The sequence below is a fragment of the Panulirus ornatus genome, chromosome 33 (assembly GCF_036320965.1).
Source record: "Panulirus ornatus isolate Po-2019 chromosome 33, ASM3632096v1, whole genome shotgun sequence".
In the NCBI taxonomy this organism is placed as follows: domain Eukaryota; kingdom Metazoa; phylum Arthropoda; class Malacostraca; order Decapoda; family Palinuridae; genus Panulirus; species Panulirus ornatus.
Window position 1 is genome coordinate 2,610,855 of NC_092256.1, and position 26,097 is coordinate 2,636,951.

Consider the following 26,097-nt stretch of genomic DNA (forward strand, 5'->3'; position numbering starts at 1 on the left):
AACTGCAGAAGCTGGTGACTGACTTAGGTAAAGTGTGTGAAAGAAGAAAGTTGAGAGTAAATGTGAATAAGAGCAAGGTTATTAGGTACAGTAGGGTTGAAGGTCAAGTCAATTGGGAGGTGAGTTTGAATGGAGAAAAACTGGAGGAAGTAAAGTGTTTTAGATATCTGGGAGTGGATCTGGCAGCGGATGGAACCATGGAAGCGGAAGTGAATCATAGGATGGGGAAGGTGGGGAAGGATCGAAAATTCTGGGAGCCTTGAAGAATGTGTGGAAGTCGAGAACATTATCTCGGAAAGCAAAAATGGGTATGTTTGAAGGAAGAGTGGTTCCAACAATGTTGTATGGTTGCGAGGCGTGGGCTATGGATAGAGTTGTGCGCAGGAGGGTGGATGTGCTGGAAATGAGATGTTTGAGGACAATATGTGGTGTGAGGTGGTTTGATCGAGTAAGTAATGTAAGGGTAAGAGAGATGTGTGGTATTAAAAAGAGTGTGGTTGAGAGTGCAGAAGAGGGTGTTTTGAAATGGTTTGGTCACATGGAGAGAATGAGTGAGGAAAGATTGACAAAGAGGATATATGTGGCGAAGGTGCAGGGAATGAGGAGAAGTGGGAGACCAAATTAGAGTTGGAAAGATGGAGTGAAAAAGATTTTGAAAGATCAGGGTCTGAACATGCAGGAGGGCGAAAGGCGTGCAAGGAATAGAGTGAATTGGAACGGTGTGGTATACCGGGGTTGACGTGCTGTCAATGGATTGAACTAGGGCATATGAAGCGTCTGGGGTAAACCATGGAAAGTGTGTGGGGCTTGGATGTGGAAAGGGAGCTGTGTTTCCGGTGCATTATTACATGACAGCTAGAGACTGAATGTGAACGAATGTAGCCTTTGTTTTCTTTTTCTCGCACTACCTCGCGCACATGCGGGGGGAAGGGGTTGTTATTTCATGTGTGGCGGGGTGGCGATGGGAATGAATAAAGGCAGACAGTATGAATTACGTACATGTGTGTATATGTATATGTCTGTGTGTGTATATATATATATATATATATATATATATATATATATATATATATATATATATATATATATATATATATATATCTTTCTTTCATACTATTCGCCATTTCCCGCATTAGCGAGGTAGCGTTAAGAACAGAGGACTGGGCCTTTTAGGGAATATCCTCACCAGGCCCCCTTCTCTGTTCCTTCTTTTGGAAAATAAAAAAGAAAAAAAAAAAAAAAAAAAAAATTGAGAGGGGAGGATTTCCAGCCCCCCGCTCCCTTCCCTTTTAGTCGCCTTCTACGACACGCAGGGAATACGTGGGAAGTATTCTTTCTCCCCTATCCCCAGGGATAATATATATATATATATATATATATATATATATATATATATATATATATATATATATATATATATATATATATATATATATATGTTCATCTTCCGCAAAGCTTTTACTACCTCCTCTCTGTTTGCCAAATCATTTTCCCTAACCCTCTCACTTTGCACACCACCTGGACCAAAACATCACCACTACTTGTTATCACCTCCCCATTTGCGCCCTTCACTGAAGTTCCCATTTGCTCCCTTGTCTTACGCACTTTATTTACCTCCTTCCAGAACATCTTTTTATTCTCCCTAAAATTTAATGATACTCTCTCATCCCAACTCTCATTTGCCCTCTTTTTCACCTCTTGCACCTTTGTCTTGACCTCCTGTCTCTTTCTTTTATACATCTCCCACTCAATTGCATTTTTTCCCTGCAAAAATCGTCCAAATGCCTCTCTCTTCTCTTTCACTAATAATCTTACTTCTTCATCCCACCACTCACTACCCTTTCTAATCAACCCACCTCCCACTCTTCTCATGCCACAAGCATCTTTTGCGCAATCCATCACTGATTCCCTAAATACATCCCATTCCTCCCCCGCTCCCCTTACCTCCTTTGTTCTCACCTTTTTCCATTCTGTACTCAGTCTCTCCTGGTACTTCCTCACACAAGTCTGCTTCCCAAGCTCACTTACTCTCACCACCCTCTTCACCCCAACATTCACTCTTCTTTTCTGAAAACCCCTACAAATCTTCACCTTAGCCTCCACAAGATAATGATCAGACATCCCTCCAGTTGCACCTCTCAGCACATTAACATCCAAAAGTCTCTCTTTCGCGCATCTGTCAATTAACACGTAATCCAATAACGCTCTCTGGCCATCTCTCCTACTTACATACGTATACTTATGGATATCCCGCTTTTTAAACCAGGTATTCCCAATCACCAGTCCTTTTTCAGCACATAAATCTACAAGCTATTCACCATTTCCATTTACAACACTGAACACCCCATGTATACCAATTATTCCCTCAACTGCCACATTACTCACCTTTGCATTCAAATGACCCATCACTATAACCCGGTCTCGTGCATCAAAACCACTAACACACTCATTCAGCTGCTCCCAAAACACTTGCCTCTCATGATCTTTCTTCTCATACCCAGGTGCATATGCACCAATAATCACCCATCTCTCTCCATCAACTTTCAGTTTTACCCATATTAATCGAGAATTTACTCTCTTACATTCTATCACATACTCCCACAACTCCTGTTTCAGGAATACTGCTACTCCTTCCCTTGCTCTTGTCCTCTCACTAACCCCTGACTTTACTCCCAAGACATTCCCAAACCACTCTTCCCCTTTACCCTTGAGCTTCGTTTCACTCAGAGCCAAAACATCCAGGTTCCTTTCCTCAAACATACTACCTATCTCTCCTTTTTTCAGATCTTGGTTACATCCACACACATTTAGACACCCCAGTCTGAGCGTTCGAGGAGGATGAGCACTCCCCGCGTGACTCCTTCTTCAGTTTCCCATTTTAGAAAGTTAAAAAATACATGGAGGGGAGGATTTTTGGCCCCCAGCTCCCGTCCCCTCTAGTCGCCTTCTACGACGCGCGGAATGCGTGCTTAGTGCCATTGTACAAAGGCAAAGGGGATAAGAGTGAGTGCTCAAATTACAGAGGTATAAGTTTGTTGAGTATTCCTGGTAAATTATATGGGAGGGTATTGATTGAGAGGGTGAAGTTATGTACAGAGCATCAGATTGGGGAAGATCAGTGTGGTTTCAGAAGTGGTAGAGGATGTGTGGATCAGGTGTTTACTTTGAAGAATGTATGTGAGAAATTCTTAGAAAAGCAAAGGGATTTGTATATAGCATTTATGGATCTGGAGAAGGCATATGATAGAGTTGATAGAGATGCTCTGTTGAAGGTATTAAGAATATATGGTGTGGGAGGTGAGTTGTTAGAAGCAGTGAAAAGTTTTTATCGAGGATGTAAGGCATGTGTACGTGTAGGAAGAGAGGAAAGTGATTGGTTCTCAGTGAATGTAGGTTTGCGGCAGGGGTGTGTGATGTCTCCATGGTTGTTTAATTTGTTTATGGATGGGATTGTTAGGGAGGTGAATGCAAGAGTTTTGGAAAGAGGGGCAAGTATGAAGTCTGTTGTGGATGAGAGAGCTTGGGAAGTGAGTCAGTTGTTGTTCGCTGATGATACAGCGCTGGTGGCTGATTCAAGTGAGAAACTGCAGAAGCTGGTGACTGAGTTTGGTAAAGTGTGTGAAAGAAGAAAGTTAAGTGTAAATGTGAATAAGAGCAAGGTTATTAGGTACAGTAGGGTTGAAGGTCAAGTCAATTGGGAGGTAAGTTTGAATGGAGAAAAACTGGAGGAAGTAAAGTGTTTTAGATATCTGGGAGTGGATTTGGCAGCGGATGGATCCATGGAAGCGGAAATGGATCATAGGGTGGGGGAGGGGGCGAAAATCCTGGGAGCCTTGAAGAATGTGTGGAAGTCGAGAACATTATCTCGGAAAGCAAAAATGGGTATGTTTGAAGGAATAGTGGTTCAAACAATGTTGTATGGTTGCGAGGCGTGGGCTATGGATAGAGTTGTGCGCAGAAGGATGGATGTGCTGGAAATGAGATGTTTGAGGACAATGTGTGGTGTGAGGTGGTTTGATCGAGTAAGTAACGTAAGGGTAAGAGAGATGTGTGGAAATAAAAAGAGCGTGGTTGAGAGAGCAGAAGAGGGTGTTTTGAAATGGTTTGGGCACATGGAGAGAATGAGTGAGGAAAGATTGACCAAGAGGATATATGTGTCGGAGGTGGAGGGAACGAGGAGAAGTGGGAGACCAAATTGTAGGTGGAAAGATGGAGTGAAAAAGATTTTGAGTGATCGGGGCCTTAACATGCAGGAGGGTGAAAGGAAGGCAAGGAATAGAGTGAATTGGATCGATGAGGTATACCGGGGTTGACGTGGTGTCAGTGGATTGAATCAGGGCATGTGAAGCGTCTGGGGTAAACCATGGAAAGCTGTGTAGGTATGTATATTTGCGTGTGTGGAAGTATGTATATACATGTGTATGGGGGTCGGTTGGGCCATTTCTTTCGTCTGTTTCCTTGCGCTACCTCGCAAACGCGGGAGACAGAGGCAAAATATATATATATATATATATATATATATATATATATATATATATATATATATATATATATATATATATATATATCCCTGGGGATAGGGAAGAAAGAATACTTCCCACGCATTCCTCATATGTCGTAGAAGGCGACTAATGAGGACGGCATTGCGGGGCTAGAAACCCTCCCCACCTTGTATTTTAACTTTTTAAAATGGGAAACAGAAGAATGAGTCACGCAGGGGGTGCTCATCCTCCTCAAAGGCTCAGATTGGGGTGTCTAAATGTATGTGGATGTAGCCAAGATGAGAAAAAAGGAGAGATAGGTAGTATGTTTGAGGAAAGGAACCTGGATGTTTTGGCTCTGATTGAAACGAAGCTCAAGGGTAAAGGGGAAGAGTGGTTTGGGAATGTTGTGGGAGTAAAGTCAGGGGTTAGTGAGAGGACAAGAGCAAGAGAAGGTGTAGCGATACTCCTGAAACGGGAGTGGTGTGAGTATGTAATAGAGAGTAGGAAAGTAAACTCTCTATTGATATGGGTAAAACTAAAAGTTGATGGAGAGAGATGGGTGATTATTGGTGCATATGCACCTGGGCATGAGAAGAAAGATCATGAGAGGCAAGTGTTTTGGGAGCAGCTGAATGAGTGTGTTATTGGTTTTGATGCACGAGAACGGGTTTTAGTGATGGGTGATTTGAATGCAAAGGTGAGTAATATGGCAGATAAGGGAATAATTGGTATACATGGGGTGTTCAGTGATGTAAATGGAAATGGTGAAGAGCTTGTATATTTTTGTGCTGAAAAAGGACTGGTGATGGGGAAATCCTGGTTTAAAAAGAGAGATATACATAAGTATGCGTATGTAAGTAGGAGAGATGGACAGAGAGCATTATTTGATTACGTGTTAATTGACAGGCGCGCGAAAGAGAGACTTTTACATGTTAATTTCCTGAGAGGTGCAACTGGAGGGATGTCTGATCATTATCTTGTGGAGGCGAAGGTGAAGATTTGTAGAGGATTTCAGAAAAGAAGAGAGAATGTTGGGGTGAAGAGAGTGGTGAGAGTAAGTGAGTTTGGGAAGTAAGTTTGGGAGTAAGTGACTTGTGTGAGGAAGTACCAGGAGAGACTGAGTACAGAATGGAAAAAGGTGAAAACAAAGGAGGTAAGGGGAGTGGAAGAGGAATGGGATGTATTTAGGGAAGCAGCGATGGCTTGCGGTAAAGATTCTTGTTTCATGAGAAGCGTGGGAAGTGGGCAGATTAGAAAGGGTAATGAGTTGTGGGATGAAGTAAGATTATTAGTGAAAGAAAAGGGAGGGGCATTTGGACGATTTTTGCAGGGAAATAATGCAAATGAGTGGGAGATGCATAAAGGAAAGAGGCAGGAGGTCAAGAGTAAGGTGCAAGAGGTGAAAAAGAGGGCAATTGAGAGTTGGGGTGAGAGAGTATCATAAAATTTTAGGGAGAATACAGATGCTCTATGGAAAGTATTAAGAATATATAGTGTTGGAGGCAAGTTGTTGGAAGCAGTGAAAAGTTTTCATCGAGGATGTAAGGCATGTGTACGTGTAGGAAGGGAGGAAATTGATAAGTTTTCAGTGAATGTAGGTTTGTGGCAGGGGTGTGTTATGCCTCCATGGTTGTTTAATTTTTTTTATGAATGAGGTTGTTAGGGAGGTGAATGGAAGAGTTTTGGAAAGAGGGGCAAGTATGCAGTCTGTTGTGAATGAGAGAGCTTGGGAAGTAAGTCAGTTGTTGTTCGCTGATGATACAGTACTGGTGGCTGATTCGTGTGAGAAACGGTAGAAGCTGGTGACTGAGTTTGGTCTTTGGCTGCTGGACAGATCCTCAAAGGTGACTGGGAGGTACCGCCAACTTCGACTGGGCCGGAACGCCTCATTACCTTTTAGGGGGCTCTCTTCTCTCGACCATCTGAGCCGGACGAACGTGTTATTACTGACTACGACCCATATAGTGAACAACTGGCAAGGATTATAACCATAGACGAGGTAGCACACCACCTCAAAGCAACTAGAACATCTGCTCCTGGACCTGATGGATTGTCGACTCGGCTACTGAAGTCCATTCTTCCGAGGGTGCTGGCCAAGATGTTCAACCTTTGGCTTGCTACGTCTGCACTGCCAGAGCTTTTCAAGGCGAACAGAACGGTGCTGATACCAAAGGTCCCTAACCCTACCGAGCCCAAGGACTACCGACCAATTACAATCTCATACGCGGTAGTCCGACTGCTCCATAAGATTCTGAGCAGCCGCATCTCAAGCCTCATCAAGATCGACGAGGCTCAAAAGGCATTCGTTCCAGTAGACGGATGCCTTGAGAACTTGACGATCTTAGATGCGATCGTCGGTCGTGCGCGAGCACACGCCCACGGTGTGCACCTGGCATTCCTAGACATGGCAAAAGCGTTCGATAGTGTTAACCATAGCACTATCGAACGTGCCATGTCGCGGAAGGGCATTCCTGCCCTCGTCAGGTCATACATCATGTCGACGTACGACCGAGCCTTCACCAAAATCGAAGGCAGCGATGGGATGTCGGAAAAGATTGATATGACTCGTGGGGTCAAGCAGGGCGACCCATTATCGCCGATGCTCTTCAACCTGGTGATTGACGACGGAATCACTAGGGTGAAGGAGACCGGCGTAGGGGTAAGGTTGGGAGACAAGACCGTATCAGCATTGGCTTTCGCTGACGACTTGGTTCTGGTTGCGCAGACGCCCACTGGCTTGCAAAAGGCAATGGACGTCATGGCTGCGACCATCGCGGGGGGTGGGCTTCAAGTGAACCCAGGGAAAAGGGAAATGTCGTACCCTCAGCATGGAGGTTGACGGCAAACGTAAGACTTGGTACGTCAATAAGAATAGGACGTATCAAGTCTTGGGTAGCGCCGTCGGCTCCATGAGCGCTGAGGATGATTATAAGTACCTCGGAATTCTCGTCGGGGCCGGGGGTCGCCGTAAGTCCTATGGGGCCTTGCTAGAAGAGGGGCTGAGAAACATCACCAGAGCCCCTCTAAAACCTCAACAACGAATTGCGCTGCTGGTAGAGCATCTGATCCCCAAGCTCATGCATCGACTTGTGTTGGGGGAAGTATATAAGACACAGTTAGCACGCATGGACAGGCAAGTGCGAGTGGCGGTTCGCCGCTGGCTCCGCCTAGCCCATGACGTGCCCTGCGCATTCTTCCACTGGACAGCTGGAGATGGTGGGCTGGGCATACCAGACTTTGTCTCAACCGTCCGGCTCAACAAACAAGCGCGGTTCGAGAAACTTCTCACCTCGTCCGACCCAGTAATTCAGGCGGCTGTCCGGGAGCCTGCAGTCTTGAGCAAACTGCAGCGCTGGTCCGGACCCACATGCATTGCCGGTCGACAGGCGGGAAGTAAGACCGAACGTCAGCACGTATGGCGTGCCAATCTAATCAGCACTGTTGACGGTGCGGCTCTCGCTCCATCTACCACTGTGCCTCAAGTGAGTAGGTGGGTGAATAGTGGGAACCGTTTCCTGTCCGGTGCTGATTACGTGAAGGCCGTTCAAGTGCGGATAGGCGCCTTGCCCACCCCTGCCAGGGCGTCCAGAGGCCGTCCCGAAATAAACGGCCTCTGTGACACCTGTCAGAAACCGGGTACGTTGGGACACATCACTCAGATGTGCCCACGTACACATGGCGGTCGGGTCAAGCGACACGACAACATCTGTGCATTTTTGGCTGGACGTCTGAGGCAAAGAGGTTTTCAGGTGTCCTGCTAGCCCCGCATTCCGATTGTGGGGTCCTTTAGAAAGCCGGACATCGTGGCTTCTAAAGGCACGGAGACCTATATTATAGACACCCAGGTCTCCGGGGTTCACTTCCCGCTTTCGGCTGCACATGCGTACAAGTGCAGCTACTACGGTACCCCGGAAGTCTTGCAAGGCGTACGGGAATACACAGGTAAAGACACCGTACATGTAACCTCAGCTACCCTGAGTTGGCGAGGTGCAAGGTGTCAGGAAAGCGTGAGTGCTCTCAGGGGGTTAGGGCTGACGTACCGGGACCTAGAGGTGTGCAGTGTCAAAGCCCTAACCTGGACGCATTCCCTTCACAGGATGTGGTCCAAGAGCACAGGTTAGTAGTCAGAGCCTGCCTCGAACATCTGGTGTCGGCCCACCGAGCAGGCGCAAGGTCATCTCCCCCTTGTCGGCTTGGGGTGTGCGGGATTAGGCTGTTCTCCCGTGGCCCCCACAGGCAGGTACCAGTTCCTGAGGTCGGGTTGTCGGGCGGGATGGTGGACGCCTTTTCAGGGTTGCCCATTGCTCCCGCGCGACGGCCGCACCGGAAGGTGAGCGGTGCTGGAAGGTCGCTGTGCCTAAGTCGGCAACCTAAGTCGAACGGGCCCAACAGAGTCCGAAACATCCTCTAACTGCCACCTCAAACTTATCTCGAACTGTGCTATCAGCATTCTGACCTACAATCTTCCTCTTACAGTATCCATACAGTTTTCTTATTAACAACTTCTTTCACTTTCAATACGTAGAGTTAGCCGACAATAAAGACCTTTGCACAGTAGTTAGATCTTCCCCATCGCACCACTACTAATTGGCAAGTTTGAAAAAAAATATAAAGTGTGTGAAAGACGAAATCTGAGAGTAAGTGTAAATAAGAGCAAGGTTATTAGGTATCGTAGGGTTGAGGGACAAGTCAATTGGGAGGTAAGTTTGAATGGAGAAAAACTGGAGGAAGTGAAGTGTTTTAGATATCTGGGAGTGGATTTGGCAGCGGATGGAACAATGGAAGCGAAAGTGAATCATAGAGTGGGGAAGGGGGCAAAAGTTCTGGGAGCGTTGAAGAATATGTGCAAGTCGAAAACATTATCTCGGAAAGCGAAATTGAGTATGTTTGAAGGAATGGAGGTTCCAACGATGTTATGTGGTAGCAAGGCGTGGACTATAGATAGAGTTGTGCGGAGGAGAGTAGATGTGCTGGAAATGAGATGCTTGAAGACAATATGTGGTGTGAGGTGGTTTGATCGAGTAAGTAATAATAGGGTAAGAGAGATGTGTGGTAATAAAAAGTGTGGTTGAGAGTGCAGAAGAGGGTGTTTTGAAATGGTTTGGTCACATGGAGAGAATGAGTGAGGAAAGATTGACAAAGAAGATATATGTGGCGAAGGTGCAGAGAATGAGGAGAAGTGGGAGACCAAATTTAGAGTTGGAAAGATGGAGTGAAAAAGATTTTGAGAGATCAGGATCTGAACATGCAGGAGGGCGAAAGGCGTACAAGGAATAGAGTGAATTGGAACGGTGTGGTATACCGGGGTTGACGTGCTGTCAATGGATTGAACCAGGGCATATGAAGCGTCTGGGGTAAACCATGGAAAGTTCTATGGGGCCTGGATGTGGAAAGGGAGCTGTGGTTTCGGTGCATTATTACATGACAGCTAGAGACTGAGTGTGAACGATTGCAGCCTTTGTTTTCTTTTTCTAGCACTACCTCGCGCACATGCGGGGGGAAGGGGTTGTTATTTCATGTGTGGCGGGATGGCGATGGGAATGAATAAAGGCAGACAGTATGAATTATGTACATGTGTATATATGTATATGTCTGTGTGTCTATATATATATATCTATATATATATATATTCTATCTATTTTGCTCTGTCGCTGTCTCCCGCGTTAGCAAGGTAGCGCAAGGAAACAGATGAAAGAATGGCCCAACCCACCCACATACACATGTATATACATACATGTCCACACACGCAAATATACATACCTATACATCTCAATGTACACATATATATACACACACAGACATTTTTTTTTTTTTTTTTTTTTGCTTTGTCGCTGTCTCCCGCGTTTGCGAGGTAGCGCAAAGAAACAGACGAAAGAAATGGCCCAACCCACCCCCATACACATGTATATACATACGTCCACACACGCAAATATACATACCTCCACAGCTTTCCATGGTTTACGCCAGACGCTTCACATGCCTTGATTCAATCCACTGACAGCACGTCAACCCCGGTATACCACATCGCTCCAATTCACTCTATTCCTTGCCCTCCTTTCACCCTCCTGCATGTTCAGGCCCCGATCACACAAAATCTTTTTCACTCCATCTTTCCACCTCCAATTTGGTCTCCCTCTTCTCCTCGTTCCCTCCACCTCCGACACATATATCCTCTTGGTCAATCTTTCCTCACTCATTCTCTCCATGTGCCCAAACCATTTCAAAACACCCTCTTCTGCTCTCTCAACCACGCTCTTTTTATTTCCACACATCTCTCTTACCCTTACGTTACTTACTCGATCAAACCACCTCACACCACACATTGTCCTCAAACATCTCATTTCCAGCACATCCATCCTCCTGCGCACAACTCTATCCATAGCCCACGCCTCCTTCAAACATACCCATTTTTGCTTTCCGAGATAATGTTCTCGACTTCCACACATTCTTCAAGGCTCCCAGAATTTTCGCCCCCTCCCCCACCCTATGATCCACTTCCGCTTCCATGGTTCCATCCGCTGCCAGATCCACTCCCAGATATCTAAAACACTTCACTTCCTCCAGTTTTTCTCCATTCAAACTCACCTCCCAATTGACTTGACCCTCAACCCTACTGTACCTAATAACCTTGCTCTTATTCACATTTACTCTTAACTTTCTTCTTCCACACACTTTACCAAACTCAGTCACCAGCTTCTGCATTTTCTCACATGAATCAGCCACCAGCGCTGTATCATCAGCGAACAACAACTGACTCACTTCCCAAGCTCTCTCATCCCCAACAGACTTCATACTTGCCCCTCTTTCCAAAACTCTTGCATTCACCTCCCTAGCAACCCCATCCATAAACAAATTACGTGTAGGAAGAGAGGAAAGTGACTGGTTCTCAGTGAATGTAGGTTTGCGGCAGGGGTGTGTGATATATATATATATATATATATATATATATATATATATTTTTTTTTTTTTTTTTTTTTTTTTTTATACTTTGTCGCTGTCTCCCGCGTTTGCGAGGTAGCGCAAGGAAACAGACGAAAGAAATGGCCCAACCCCCCCCCCCCATACACATGTACATACACACGTCCACACACGCAAATATACATACCTACACAGCTTTCCATGGTTTACCCCAGACGCTTCACATGCCTTGATTCAATCCACTGACAGCACGTCAACCCCTGTATACCACATCGCTCCAATTCACTCTATTCCTTGCCCTCCTTTCACCCTCCTGCATGTTCAGGCCCCGATCACACAAAATCTTTTTCACTCCATCTTTCCACCTCCAATTTGGTCTCCCTCTTCTCCTCGTTCCCTCCACCTCCGACACATATATCCTCTTGGTCAATCTTTCCTCACTCATTCTCTCCATGTGCCCAAACCATTTCAAAACACCCTCTTCTGCTCTCTCAACCACGCTCTTTTTATTTCCACACATCTCTCTTACCCTTACGTTACTTACTCGATCAAACCACCTCACACCACACATTTTCCTCAAACATCTCATTTCCAGCACATCCATCCTCCTGCGCACATCTCTATCCATAGCCCACGCCTCGCAACCATACAACATTGTTGGAACCACTATTCCTTCAAACATACCCATTTTTGCTTTCCGAGATAATGTTCTCGACTTCCACACATTTTTCAAGGCTCCCAAAATTTTCGCCCCCTCCCCCACCCTATGATCCACTTCCGCTTCCATGGTTCCATCCGCTGACAGATCCACTCCCAGATATCTAAAACACTTCACTTCCTCCAGTTTTTCTCCATTCAAACTCACCTCCCAATTGACTTGACCCTCACCCCTACTGTACCTAATAACCTTGCTCTTATTCACATTTACTCTTAACTTTCTTCTTCCACACACTTTACCAAACTCAGTCACCAGCTTCTGCAGTTTCTCACATGAATCAGCCACCAGCGCTGTATCATCAGCGAACAACAACTGACTCACTTCCCAAGCTCTCTCATCCCCAACAGACTTCATACTTGCCCCTCTTTCCAGGACTCTTGCATTTACCTCCCTAACAACCCCATCCATAAACATACATATATATATATATATATATATATATATATATATATATATATATATATATATATATATATATATATATATATATGTATACGTTGAGATGTATAGTTACGTATATTTGCGAGTTTGGATGTGTATATATATAGATGTGTATGTGGGTGGGTTGGGTCAATCTTTCGTCTGTGGGTCAGGTGTCATGTGTTTGCTTTGAAAAAAATGTGTGACAAATGCTTAGAAAAACAGAAGGGTTTGTGTGTGGCATTTATGGGTCTGAAGAATGCATATGAAAAGGTTGTTAGGTCTTATGAATATATGATAGATGTGGGAGGAAAGCTATTAGAAGCAGTGAAAAGTTTCTATCACTGGTGTTAGGCAACTGTATGAGTGGAAAGAAATGGGTGACTGAATGCAGGTGAAGGTTGGTCTGCATCAGGGGTGCGTAATGTTACCATGGCTGTTTAATTTGTTTACGGATGAGCTGATGAGGGAGGTAAATGCAAGAGTTTTGGAAGGAGGGCGAGCATGCAGTCAGTAGGAGATGAGGGGTCTGGAAAGTAAGATTTAGTTTGCTGGTGATACAGTATTGGCGGCAGATTCAAATGAGAAACTGCAGAAGTTGTTGACTGAGTTTGGGAGAGAGTGTGAAAGGAGGACGTTAAGAGTAAATTGTGAATAAAAACAAGGTGAGTAGGTTTAGCAGGGCCGTGGGACAGGTTAGTTGGGTTGTGATTTTGATTTTTTTATGTTAAAGGCTCCAGTCATGGACAAAAGTCCTGATCAAGGCCAGGCCTTAATTGAAATATAGAGTTATGAAATGGAAAACGAAAAGACAAAAATATTTCTGAATTTTGGAAGAAGTGAGAAATCTGTCTTTTGAATCATGCCATTTCACCCAAGAAAGACTTCTACATCTACATATACTTCCTAAAATGAGAAGTATTGAACCAACCCACATTGGTGACACCAAACTTAAGAAAACCCATTCAAAGCTTCTAGGAAAAGATACTCAAAGAACCATTCAGCATCGCTTGCGTAAAGGAACTTCACTTATTTTCCTACGAGGCAATTGCTAAAACCCTGCTTACGAAGGAAGTGAAAAGCAAATGACTCGTGTTTGCAAAGAAATACATTGACAGGAGTGAGCCACAGTGGAGTGATCTTTTCTAATGAAATCACCATACATCTGGTTGCTGCGACTCGTGTTTCTCACCATCGGAGTACGAACAACCTATCTCAGTGTGCATCAGGGTATCCACCGGGAAGGATATTCTTTACTCATGGCTGCCACATCATTTTGGGAACTTTGATTTTAGGCACTGTCTTTCTTTCATATGTACTCCTTTGTAAGGAGGAGAGAGCCCAAATTCTTACCTGGGTGCAAGAAAATGTAGGTACATGTGAGATTTCTTGGTGCACGGGGTGCTCAGAATGCACAATCAGCTGGCTGCTTGCCGGTGCTAGTGGTCTCCCTTGACAACATCATCCCACCTCCAGAGCCTTTCTCTGGTTGCCAAAGGAAGATTCTTAGATCGGAAGATAATGTCTTAAGACAAGAAGTATTGAAGCAACTCCACATCTCAGCTTATGAATAAAAAAAAAGAAAAAAGTTGTCCAAAACGTCCGGGAAACATCATTCAAATAACCATTCAACATCACTTGCGAAAGGATTTTCACATTTTGTCCTGCCAGGCAGTTGCCAAACCCATGCTTTCAGAGGAAATGAGACACAAACAACTCATATTTGCTAAGAAATACAAGGACTGGAGTGAGTAACAGTGGAGTAAGCTGATGTTTTCTGATGAAAGATCCTTCAAGTATGAGCATTTGAGGCAGAGGAGGGTGAGGAAGCTGGAGGGTGGCACTCAGCAAGCACGACATTCATTTCACAGTGAAAATGATCAAACTCTCAAGATATTCAGTTAGTGTAATAATCTGCAGTTGCTTTAGTGATGCAATAGGTAGGGGAGGGTTGTTTTTTAACCTAGAAATGCTACAATGATTGAAAAGTAGTACATTAAGGTGCTAGAGGGCCATATGCTTTTTTAAGGTTCATGGGTGTGATCTCTTTATGCAGGAAAGTGCCCTCTGCCATAAGGCTAGAAAGGTGATGAATGGTTATCAAAGAAGAATATTCAACTCCTGCAGTTGCCTGTGAACTCCCCAGACCTTAACCTGATAGAGACCTGCTGGAACCAGATGAAAGTCAAGATTGCTTCCTGCGATACCTGATCAGTGCCTCACATCATTTAGAATACTTCAGGAACCTTGCCATTTCCATGCCCATAAATCTGCAGATGGTAAATCAAGGTCGAAGGAGAGATGGCAAAATGTTAGAATGTAAAAATGTGACATCGCCTTTGAAACTTTATAGGGGCTGATCAAGTTTTTTTTTTATGGACATTGTATGAATGAAGGTGTAGTATCTAGTAAAGGTATTAACAGAATACTAAAAGGTCTTGACACAAACAAGGTTCATGGTCCTGATGATATTTCACATGTATGCTGCAGATGCGTGCAAATACTTATGATAGATCACTCAAAATACCTTTGAAGATGTCACTGGAGAGCCAAAATGCCATATTAATGGAAAAAGGGTAACTGTCATACCTTAAAAGAAAGGAGACAGGGAACAGATATTGACCCATTGACCACTCTCGCTAACAAGCTTTGTGTAAGGCTCTCAAAAATTAGAAGGCAAGTGGATGACTTTAGCGGAGAAGAAATTACAAAAGTGAAAAAGAGTTAGCTTTAAGGAAAAGAAGTTTCATCTGTAGGAAACTTTTTAGGCTTTTGTGAGAGAGTGAGCTATGTCTTCGACAAAAGGGGATGCTGGTTGGATTGATTTATCATCTGCCAGAATGTATTTGACACTATAATAGATTATATCAGTGGGAGAGACCAGAAGACACATCTCAGAGTAGCCTTCTCTAAACAAGGTAAGATGACTAGCAGACTTCCTTAAGGTTCTGTTCTGGGGACCGTTGCTCTTGTGGATCGATCTACATAAATGATTACTTGACTGAACTCTTATGTGAATATGCTTGTAAATGATGCAAAGGTCATGAGGGAAGTGAAAGCTGAGGACTGCATTAACTTGCAAGACTCCATATTTGGTGTGATGCATGGTTGATGAAATATACTCCCAGCAAATGTATGATAATGAGGATAGGGCTATGTGAAAAAGGCCTCATTTTGATTATTACTTAACTAGAAATATATTTCAGGATTTTGTGTGTGAGAACTTTGGAGTCAACAATGTCCTTTACCTGTAGCCAGAGTCCCACATTGGGAGAAGAGTTAAGGAGACAAACTGTCTACTGGTGCTGATAGATAACAGAATAGCTCTCAAGTTCAGCAGGCCTTTGCTTAACGTCATAGGTTCATTCCTGAAAACCACAACATTAATCGAAACAACATTGCTTGGAGTTAAACCTTATGGGAATATTGGGGTTACATTCCTGGACCCTTAAGGACCCCTTACAAATGAAAATATTTTTACTTGTACGTCACTAAAGTACTTCCAGAAACACAGATGGAAAGTTCAAAATACTTTACTAAACCAATTATGGATAAGAAATGCTAAGGTTAGCTGTTTGTAGCACAAAATAACCAAAGATAGCCATCTGGTAAACCTGTCTCCAGCTAAAAGCAACTGGACACAGATCTGTATTTCAACTTCTAAAAGGGTAAACCTAAAGAGAAGTCAATTAGGGAGTGCTCATCCTCCTCGAAGACAAAGATTAGGGTGTCTGAATATGTGTGGATGTAACCAAGATGACAGAAAATGAGAGATAGGTAGTTTGACTGAAGACAGAAACCTGGTTGTTCTGGCTCTGAGTGAAACGAAGCTCAAGGGTAAAGAAGAAGAAAGGTTTAAAAAAGTCTAGGGTGTAACGTCAGGGGTTGGTGAGAGGACTTGGGCTAAGGAAGGAGTAGTACTACTCCTGGAGCAGGAGTTGTGGGAGTGTATGATAGAATGTAAGAAAGAAAATTCTAGATTCATATGGGTAAAACTGAAAGTGGATAGAGATAGATGGGGTGATTATTGATGTTTATGCACCTGGTCATGAGAAAAAAGATCGTGAGAGGCAAGTGTTTTGGGAGCAACTGAGTGAATGTGCCAGCAGCTTTGATGCACGAGCCCAGGTATTAGTGATGGGTGATTTAAATGCAAGAGTGAGTAATGTAGTAGTTGAGGATATATTTGGGGTACATGGGGTATTCAGTGATGTGAATCGAAATAGTGAAGAGCCTATGGCTTTGGGTATTGAAAATAGACTGGTGATTGGGAATACCTGGTTTAAAAAGAGAGATATACATAAGTATACATATGTGAGTAGGAGAGATGGTCAAAGGGCATTATTGGATTATGTGTCAGTTGATAAGTGTGTAAAAGAGAGATTTTTGGGTGTTAATATGCTGAGAGGAGCAGCAGGAAGGATGTCTGATCGCTATCTTGTGGAGGCATAGATAAAGATTTTTAGAGGTTTTCAAAAAAAGAAGAGAAAATGTTTTTCACTCCATCCTTCCACCTCCAATTTGGTCTCCCACTTCTCCTTGTTCCCTCCACCTCACACACATACATCCTCTTTGTCAATCTTTCCTCACTCATTCTCTCCATGTGTCCAAACCATTTCAATACACCTTCTGTTCTCGCAACCCCTCTTTTAATTGCCAAACATCTTTCTTACCCTTTCATTACTTACTCGATCAAAACACCTCACACTTCATGCCCTCAAACATCTCATTTCCAACACATCCAACCTCCTCCGCACAATCCTATCTATAGCCAATGCCTTTCAACCACATAAGACTGTTGGAACTACTATTCCTTCAAACATACCCATTTTTGCCCTCCGAGACAATGTATTCTCCTTCAACACATTCTTCATCGCTCCCGGAACCTTTGCCCCCATCCACCCTGTGACTCACTTCCCCTCCCATGGTTCCATTCACTGCCAAGTCCACTCCCAAATATCTAAAACACTTCATTTCCCCCAATTTTTCTCCATTTAAACTTACATCCCAATTAATTTACGCCTCTGTAGTTTGAACACTCGCCTTTATCCCCTTTGCCTTTGTACAATGGCAATATGCATGCATTACGCCAATCCTCAGGCACTCCACCATGATCCATACATACACTGAATTTTCTTACCAACAAATCAACAACACAGTCACCCCCTCTCTTAATAAATTGTACTGCAATACACTCCAAACCCGCCGCCTTGCCAGATTTTATCTTCCGCAAAGCTTTCACTACCTCTTCTCTCTTAGCCTAACCATTCTCCCTGACCCTCTCAGTTGTGCACCACCCCGACCAAAACACCCTACATCTGTCACATCATCAAACGCATTCAGTAAACCTTCAAAACACTCACTCCATCTCCATCTCACTTCTTCACTACCTTTTATTACTTCCCCCCTTGCCTGCTTCACCAATGTTCCCATTTGTTCTCTTGTCTTACGCATGTTATTTACCTCCTTCCAAAACATCTTTTATTCTCCCTAAAATTTATTGGTACTCTCTCACACCAACTCTCATTTACCTTGTTTTCCAGCTCTTGTACCTTTCTCTTGACCTCTGCCATTTTCTTTTATACATCTCCCAGTCATTTGCACTACTTCCCTGTGAGATGTCCAAATGCCTCTCTCTCCTCTTTCATTAAAAACTTTACTAATTCATCCCACCACTCACTACCCTTTTTAATCTGCCCACCATCCATCTTTCCCATGCTGCATGCATCTTTTCCACATGCCATCACTGCTTCCCTAAATACATCCCATTCCTCACCCACTCCCCTTACAGCATTTGCGCTCACCTTTTGCCATTCTACACTCAATCTCTCCTAGTACTTTCTCACACAAGTCTCCTTTCCAAGCGTAATTACTCTCACTACTCTCTTCTCAACATTTTCTCTTCTTTTTTTGAAAACCTCTAAAAATCTTTATCTATGCCTCCACAAGATAGCGATCAGACATCCTTCCTGCTGCTCCTCTCAGCATATTAACACCCAAAAATCTCTCTTTTACACACTTATCAATTGACACATAATCCAATAATGCCCTTTGACCATCTCTCCTACTCACATATGTATACTTATGTATATCTCTCTTTTTAAACCAGGTATTCCCAATCACCAGTCTATTTTCAATACCCAAAGCCATAGGCTCTTCACTATTTCGATTCACATCACTGAATACCCCATGTACCCCAAATATATCCTCAACTACTACATTACTCACTCTTGCATTTAAATCACCCATCACTAATACCTGGGCTCGTGCATCAAAGCTGCTGGCACATTCACTCAGTTGCTCCCAAAACACTTGCCTCTCACGATCTTTTTTCTCATGACCAGGTGCATAAACATCAATAATCACCCCATCTATCTCTATCCACTTTCAGTTTTACCCATATGAATCTAGAATTTTCTTTCTTACATTCTATCATACACTCCCACAACTCCTGCTCCAGGAGTAGTACTACTCCTTCCTTAGCCCAAGTCCTCTCACCAACCCCTGACGTTACACCCTAGACTTTTTTAAACCTTTCTTCTTCTTTACCCTTGAGCTTCGTTTCACTCAGAGCCAGAACAACCAGGTTTCTGTCTTCAGTCAAACTACCTATCTCTCATTTTCTGTCATCTTGGTTACATCCACACATATTCAGACACCCTAATCTTTGTCTTCGAGGAGGATGAGCACTCCCTAATTGACTTCTCTTTAGGTTTACCCTTTTAGAAGTTGAAATACAGATCTGTGTCCAGTTGCTTTTAGCTGGAGACAGGTTTACCAGATGGCTATCTTTGGTTATTTTGTGCTACAAACAGCTAACCTTAGCATTTCTTATCCATAATTGGTTTAGTAAAGTATTTTGAACTTTCCATCTGTGTTTCTGGAAGTACTTTAGTGACGTACAAGTAAAAATATTTTCATTTGTAAGGGGTCCTTAAGGGTCCAGGAATGTAACCCCAATATTCCCATAAGGTTTAACTCCAAGCAATGTTGTTTCGATTAATGTTGTGGTTTTCAGGAATGAACCTATGACGTTAAGCAAAGGCCTGCTGAACTTGAGAGCTATTCTGTTATCTATCAGCACCAGTAGACAGTTTGTCTCCTTAACTCTTCTCCCAATGTGGGACTCTGGCTACAGGTAAAGGACATTGTTGACTCCAAAGTTCTCACACACAAAATCCTGAAATATATTTCTAGTTAAGTAATAATCAAAATGAGGCCTTTTTCACATAGCCCTATCCTCATTATCATACATTTGCTGGGAGTATATTTCATCAACCATGCATCACACCAAATATGGAGTCTTGCAAGTTAATGCAGTCCTCAGCTTTCACTTCCCTCATGACCTTTGCATCATTTACAAGCATATTCACATAAGAGTTCAGTCAAGTAATCATTTATGTAGATCGATCCACAAGAGCAACGGTCCCCAGAACAGAACCTTAAGGAAGTCTGCTAGTCATCTTACCTTGTTTAGAGAAGGCTACTCTGAGATGTGTCTTCTGGTCTCTCCCACTGATATAATCTATTATAGTGTCAAATACATTCTGGCAGATGATAAATCAATCCAACCAGCATCCCCTTTTGTCGAAGACATAGCTCACTCTCTCACAAAAGCCTAAAAAGTTTCCTACAGATGAAACTTCTTTTCCTTAAAGCTAACTCTTTTTCACTTTTGTAATTTCTTCTCCGCTAAAGTCATCCACTTGCCTTCTAATTTTTGAGAGCCTTACACAAAGCTTGTTAGCGAGAGTGGTCAATGGGTCAATATCTGTTCCCTGTCTCCTTTCTTTTAAGGTATGACAGTTACCCTTTTTCCATTAATATGGCATTTTGGCTCTCCAGTGACATCTTCAAAGGTATTTTGAGTGATCTATCATAAGTATTTGCACGCATCTGCAGCATACATGTGAAATATCATCAGGACCATGAACCTTGTTTGTGTCAAGACCTTTTAGTATTCTGTTAATACCTTTACTAGATACTACACCTTCATTCATACAATGTCCATAAAAAAAAAACTTGATCAGCCCCTATAAAGTTTCAAAGGCGATGTCACATTTTTACATTCTAACATTTTGCCATCTCTCCTTCGACCTTGATTTACCATCTGCAGATTTATGGGCATGGAAATGGCAAGGTTCCTGAAGTATTCTAAATGATGTGAGGCACTGATCAGGTATCGCAGGAAGCAATCTTGACTTTCATCTGGTTCCAGCAGGTCTCTATCAGGTTAAGGTCTGGGGAGTTCACAGGCAACTGCAGGAGTTGAATATTCTTCTTTGATAACCATTCATCACCTTTCTAGCCTTATGGCAGAGGGCACTTTCCTGCATAAAGAGATCACACCCATGAACCTTAAAAAAGCATATGGCCCTCTAGCACCTTAATGTACTACTTTTCAATCATTGTAGCATTTCTAGGTTAAAAAACAACCCTCCCCTACCTATTGCATCACTAAAGCAACTGCAGATTATTACACTAACTGAATATCTTGAGAGTTTGATCATTTTCACTGTGAAATGAATGTCGTGCTTGCTGAGTGCCACCCTCCAGCTTCCTCACCCTCCTCTGCCTCAAATGCTCATACTTGAAGGATCTTTCATCAGAAAACATCAGCTTACTCCACTGTTACTCACTCCAGTCCTTGTATTTCTTAGCAAATATGAGTTGTTTGTGTCTCATTTCCTCTGAAAGCATGGGTTTGGCAACTGCCTGGCAGGACAAAATGTGAAAATCCTTTCGCAAGTGATGTTGAATGGTTATTTGAATGATGTTTCCCGGACGTTTTGGACAACTTTTTTCTTTTTTTTTTATTCATAAGCTGAGATGTGGAGTTGCTTCAATACTTCTTGTCTTAAGACATTATCTTCCGATCTAAGAATCTTCCTTTGGCAACCAGAGAAAGGCTCTGGAGGTGGGATGATGTTGTCAAGGGAGACCACTAGCACCGGCAAGCAGCCAGCTGATTGTGCATTCTGAGCACCCCGTGCACCAAGAAATCTCACATGTACCTACATTTTCTTGCACCCAGGTAAGAATTTGGGCTCTCTCCTCCTTACAAAGGAGTACATATGAAAGAAAGACAGTGCCTAAAATCAAAGTTCCCAAAATGATGTGGCAGCCATGAGTAAAGAATATCCTTCCCGGTGGATACCCTGATGCACACTGAGATAGGTTGTTCGTACTCCGATGGTGAGAAACACGAGTCGCAGCAACCAGATGTATGGTGATTTCATTAGAAAAGATCACTCCACTGTGGCTCACTCCTGTCAATGTATTTCTTTGCAAACACGAGTCATTTGCTTTTCACTGCCTTCGTAAGCAGGGTTTTAGCAATTGCCTCGTAGGAAAATAAGTGAAGTTCCTTTACGCAAGCGATGCTGAATGGTTCTTTGAGTATCTTTTCCTAGAAGCTTTGAATGGGTTTTCTTAAGTTTGGTGTCACCAATGTGGGTTGGTTCAATACTTCTCATTTTAGGAAGTATATGTAGATGTAGAAGTCTTTCTTGGGTGAAATGGCATGATTCAAAAGACAGATTTCTCACTTCTTCCAAAATTCAGAAATATTTTTGTCTTTTCGTTTTCCATTTCATAACTCTATATTTCAATTAAGGCCTGGCCTTGATCAGGACTTTTGTCCATGACTGGAGCCTTTAACATAAAAAAATCAAAATCACAACCCAACTAACCTGTCCCACGGCCCTGCTAAACCTACTCACCTTGTTTTTATTCACAATTTACTCTTAACGTCCTCCTTTCACACTCTCTCCCAAACTCAGTCAACAACTTCTGCAGTTTCTCATTTGAATCTGCCGCCAATACTGTATCACCAGCAAACTAAATCTGGCTTACTTTCCAGACCCCTCATCTCCTACTGACTGCATGCTCGCCCTCCTTCCAAAACTCTTGCATTTACCTCCCTCATCAGCTCATCCGTAAACAAATTAAACAGCCATGGTAACATTACGCACCCCTGATGCAGACCAACCTTCACCTGCATTCAGTCACCCATTTCTTTCCACTCATACAGTTGCCTAACACCAGTGATAGAAACTTTTCACTGCTTCTAATAGCTTTCCTCCCACATCTATCATATATTCATAAGACCTAACAACCTTTTCATATGCATTCTTCAGACCCATAAATGCCACACACAAACCCTTCTGTTTTTCTAAGCATTTGTCACACATTTTTTTCAAAGCAAACACATGACACCTGACCCACACATCCTCTATCAGTCCTGAAACCACATTGTTCCTCCCCAATCTGATGCTCTATATACATGCCTTTACCCTCTCAGAGCCACTACTCTCTCATACAACTTACTTTTTCTTGATATCTTGATTTCTAAAACTTCCCCATTCTATCTGAATGGTGTTGAGGATACAGTGTCTTCTGCGGTGAAATCGCTTTTGAACTTGCAATTTAGCTCTTCACATATCATTACATCATCCTCTAAAATTTTCTTCCCTCTAAATCCCTTCGCCTGATTAGCTGCTTCTTTACTGACTACTGACTACTAGCTCCTGATGAATCCATGGAAAAAAATTTATTTTTCCCATCTTGCCTACAGTATTCTTTACAGAGTTTCTCTATTCTTTCTCATTTCATCTTGCTTTGCCAATTCCTTGTTCTCTTATATTTTGCAACTGCCAGCTGGCAATGCCACTGCACATCTCAAAGTGCTACTCTCTTTTTGACATCTTTTAATAAACCACTGTCTATTGTAATAATAAAAACAGTTTACTTGCAAAAGGCATCCATGGGACAAAAGGCACCCATGGGACAAAAGGCATCCATGGGACAAAAGGCATCCATGGGACAAAAGGCACCCATGGGACAAAAGGCATCCATGGGATAAAAGGCATCCATGGGACAAAAGGCACCCATGGGACAAAAGGCACCCATGGGACAAAAGGCATCCATGGGACAAAAGGCATCCATGGGACAAAAGGCATCCATGGGACAAAAGTATACTATTGAGTAATCATATCTATTCAGATTTTGATCATGACGATCATTCTTTTAAGTGTATGACATGACTTTAGTGTCAGAGCTGCAAGGATAACTACACGAAATTTCCAGTTGACCCTCAGGTTGAAAAACTGGGATCTCTTGATTAATAGAAGTTTGATTCATGCCCTTTTCAGATTTATGTGCATAGTCCATTTGCACCTTTATTTAATTTACGTGGAATTACGTAATCATTATTGGGCTGCCAGCGCGGTGGTGTGGCATTGCCAACGCCATGCAAGAAGGGAGCGTACGCATGGTGCTCAGTACATTGCATATTGCATGTGTTTTGCCCGTGGCATCATACCAATAGGTATCTTTTAAGTTCTCCCAGTACCAAAGATGCTATGCAGCATAAGGGCGTCACCATTGAGGATGAGATGGATGTGTTCAAACGTTATGAGAGTGCTGAACAAACAGCTGATATTAAGCTACTTATGGACTATTAGTGATAGAGATGATCAAGGAAAGCAGAATTCCTGAATTTCTGACTATGGAGAGAATGAAACAAATGAAAATGGCCCCATCAGCATGTTTCTCAGTACATATAATTACCTGCAAAGGAGGAACAGAGACCTGTCAAGCAGGCCCTGGTTGGTTCACGAATTTTGGGAAATGCCACAATTACTACATCAAAATAACTGGTGAGGCTGCTTCTACTAATGTCACTGGCACCAAGAATTTCCAGAGAACCCCTAAGACTATGTCGAGGAAGGTAGATATACTCCAAAACAGATTTTAATGAAGACAAGAGCAAATTATTTTGGAAAGGAATGTCTTAAAGAACATACATTTCCTATGCAGAGGAGACTGCACCAGGATTAAAAGTTTATTTTCTGTGTTAATTGGTAGAATTCACTGTACAATGTGTATTCTATAGTAATCTATAAGTCCAGCTATGTTTATATTATATTATAGTTTTTGTTGGTATGATATTCAGTACTGTCATATTCAAACTAAATCCCCTATTCTCCACTATTTACATTATTTGGTTCAAGTGTTTTTGATTTGTATGAACATTTTCAAGAATATAACCATCATGTAAATCAAAATGTGCCTGTAATGGTCCAACTCTACTTCACTCTTTTTCTGTAAAGCAGGCAGCTCTCTTATTTCAGGTACGGTACTGTACCATCTCCACTACTCACCAATAAAGCTTCTCAATTTCATTCATTCTGTCTTCCCATGTGACTTGTACTTACACTGTTTGTGTATACAAATACTCTTAACCATCTTTCAAAGGTAGTAAATGCTTAAAAGATTTAGGCAAAATTAAGAAAATAGCAAGTAGATGATTATGATATAATTTTGAAGAAGTGAGCTGTTGTGGTGCACATGCAACAAGCGAACAGGGGTGTTCATATGGGCACTCGTAGTCTGCGGTAAGGCTCCTGAGTGACATGTTATCCTATCCACCAAGGGGTAGAAGAAGTATATTTCAAAACAATAATCAGGATCCCTAGAGCCTTGAAAACAGCCAACAAGCCAACTGCATTCCCTGAAGTACTCTCTCAGTACCTAAATGGATTCCCAAGGTGAATAAAATTACAAAGCTAAAACTATAATCTCATGTACATATCTATTTACCTTACATTTTCCACAGATGCCTCCACAAAAATAAGGGTGTGGGGATACTGCTTCACAATCAGAGCGATCACAGGCTATGCAGAGTGTCTCAATATCACACTTCCCATCACGAGCTGCCATGAGCGAAGATGCTGTACAAAGTACATAAGTTCAAGGATAAATGTATAACTCATTTTCATCTGTAAAAAATCTATTTTTCATAAAGCAACCAGCAATTAAACTTCATTGGGTAATTCTTCTAACACATACTAATATAAACTTGGTTTGACCTTCACTAAACTAAATCATTCACTTGCAAGAAAATGAAAAACATGCAAAATCAAATGAGATGAAGCTAACCCAGCTCCAGGGTTGACCTGATTTTTCTGTTATAGTTCAAGTAATGTAAAAATATATAGAAAAGAATATCTTCAATGAACTGATTAGAAAAAATAACACTTAGAAAAATAACATAAGGAACAAATGAACAACAGCCTTTTCTGTAAACATCTACTCTTTAGCTGTCATTGATACATGGAAACCTGCAGTTAAGAGCAAATGTGAACAAAAGTATGGTAATAAGGTGCAGCAGGGAGGAGACAGGAAGGTTTGGGTATGAATCTGAATAAGGTCTTGCATGAAGTGGGGTGCTCTCGATACCTAGGATACATGGCAGCAGATGGAACAATGGGGAGTGAACATAACTGAATTAAGCTTGTGGGGGACCTGGGGTAAACATTTTGTGAGAAGCCTAGAAAACTCCTACAATCTTCTACAATCACTTCAATCAGGACAACCTCAAATTTCTCTCACATATCAAAGGGTGTATTGCTAGTGTGGAAGCTGATATATCAAAACAAATTTTTGGCTGCTCTCTCTCTCTCTCTCTCTCTCTCTCTCTCTCTCTCTCTCTCTCTCTCTCTCTCTCTCTCTCTCTCTCTCTCTCTCTCTCTCTCTACCTTACTGATCACTTAC

At 42.6% G+C, this 26,097-nt stretch overlaps 1 protein-coding gene across 1 annotated transcript in view; it reads right to left on the reverse strand.

Annotated features, from left to right (window-relative positions):
• The window catches only part of LOC139759397 (DNA (cytosine-5)-methyltransferase 3C-like), a 170,258-nt gene that overhangs the window by 78,600 nt on the left and 65,561 nt on the right, over positions 1-26,097 (reverse strand). Inside the window, exon 4 of the mRNA XM_071681481.1 lies at positions 25,144-25,274. Within this exon, the coding sequence (XP_071537582.1) occupies positions 25,144-25,274 (131 nt within the window). The remainder of the gene's footprint in view (positions 1-25,143; positions 25,275-26,097) is intronic.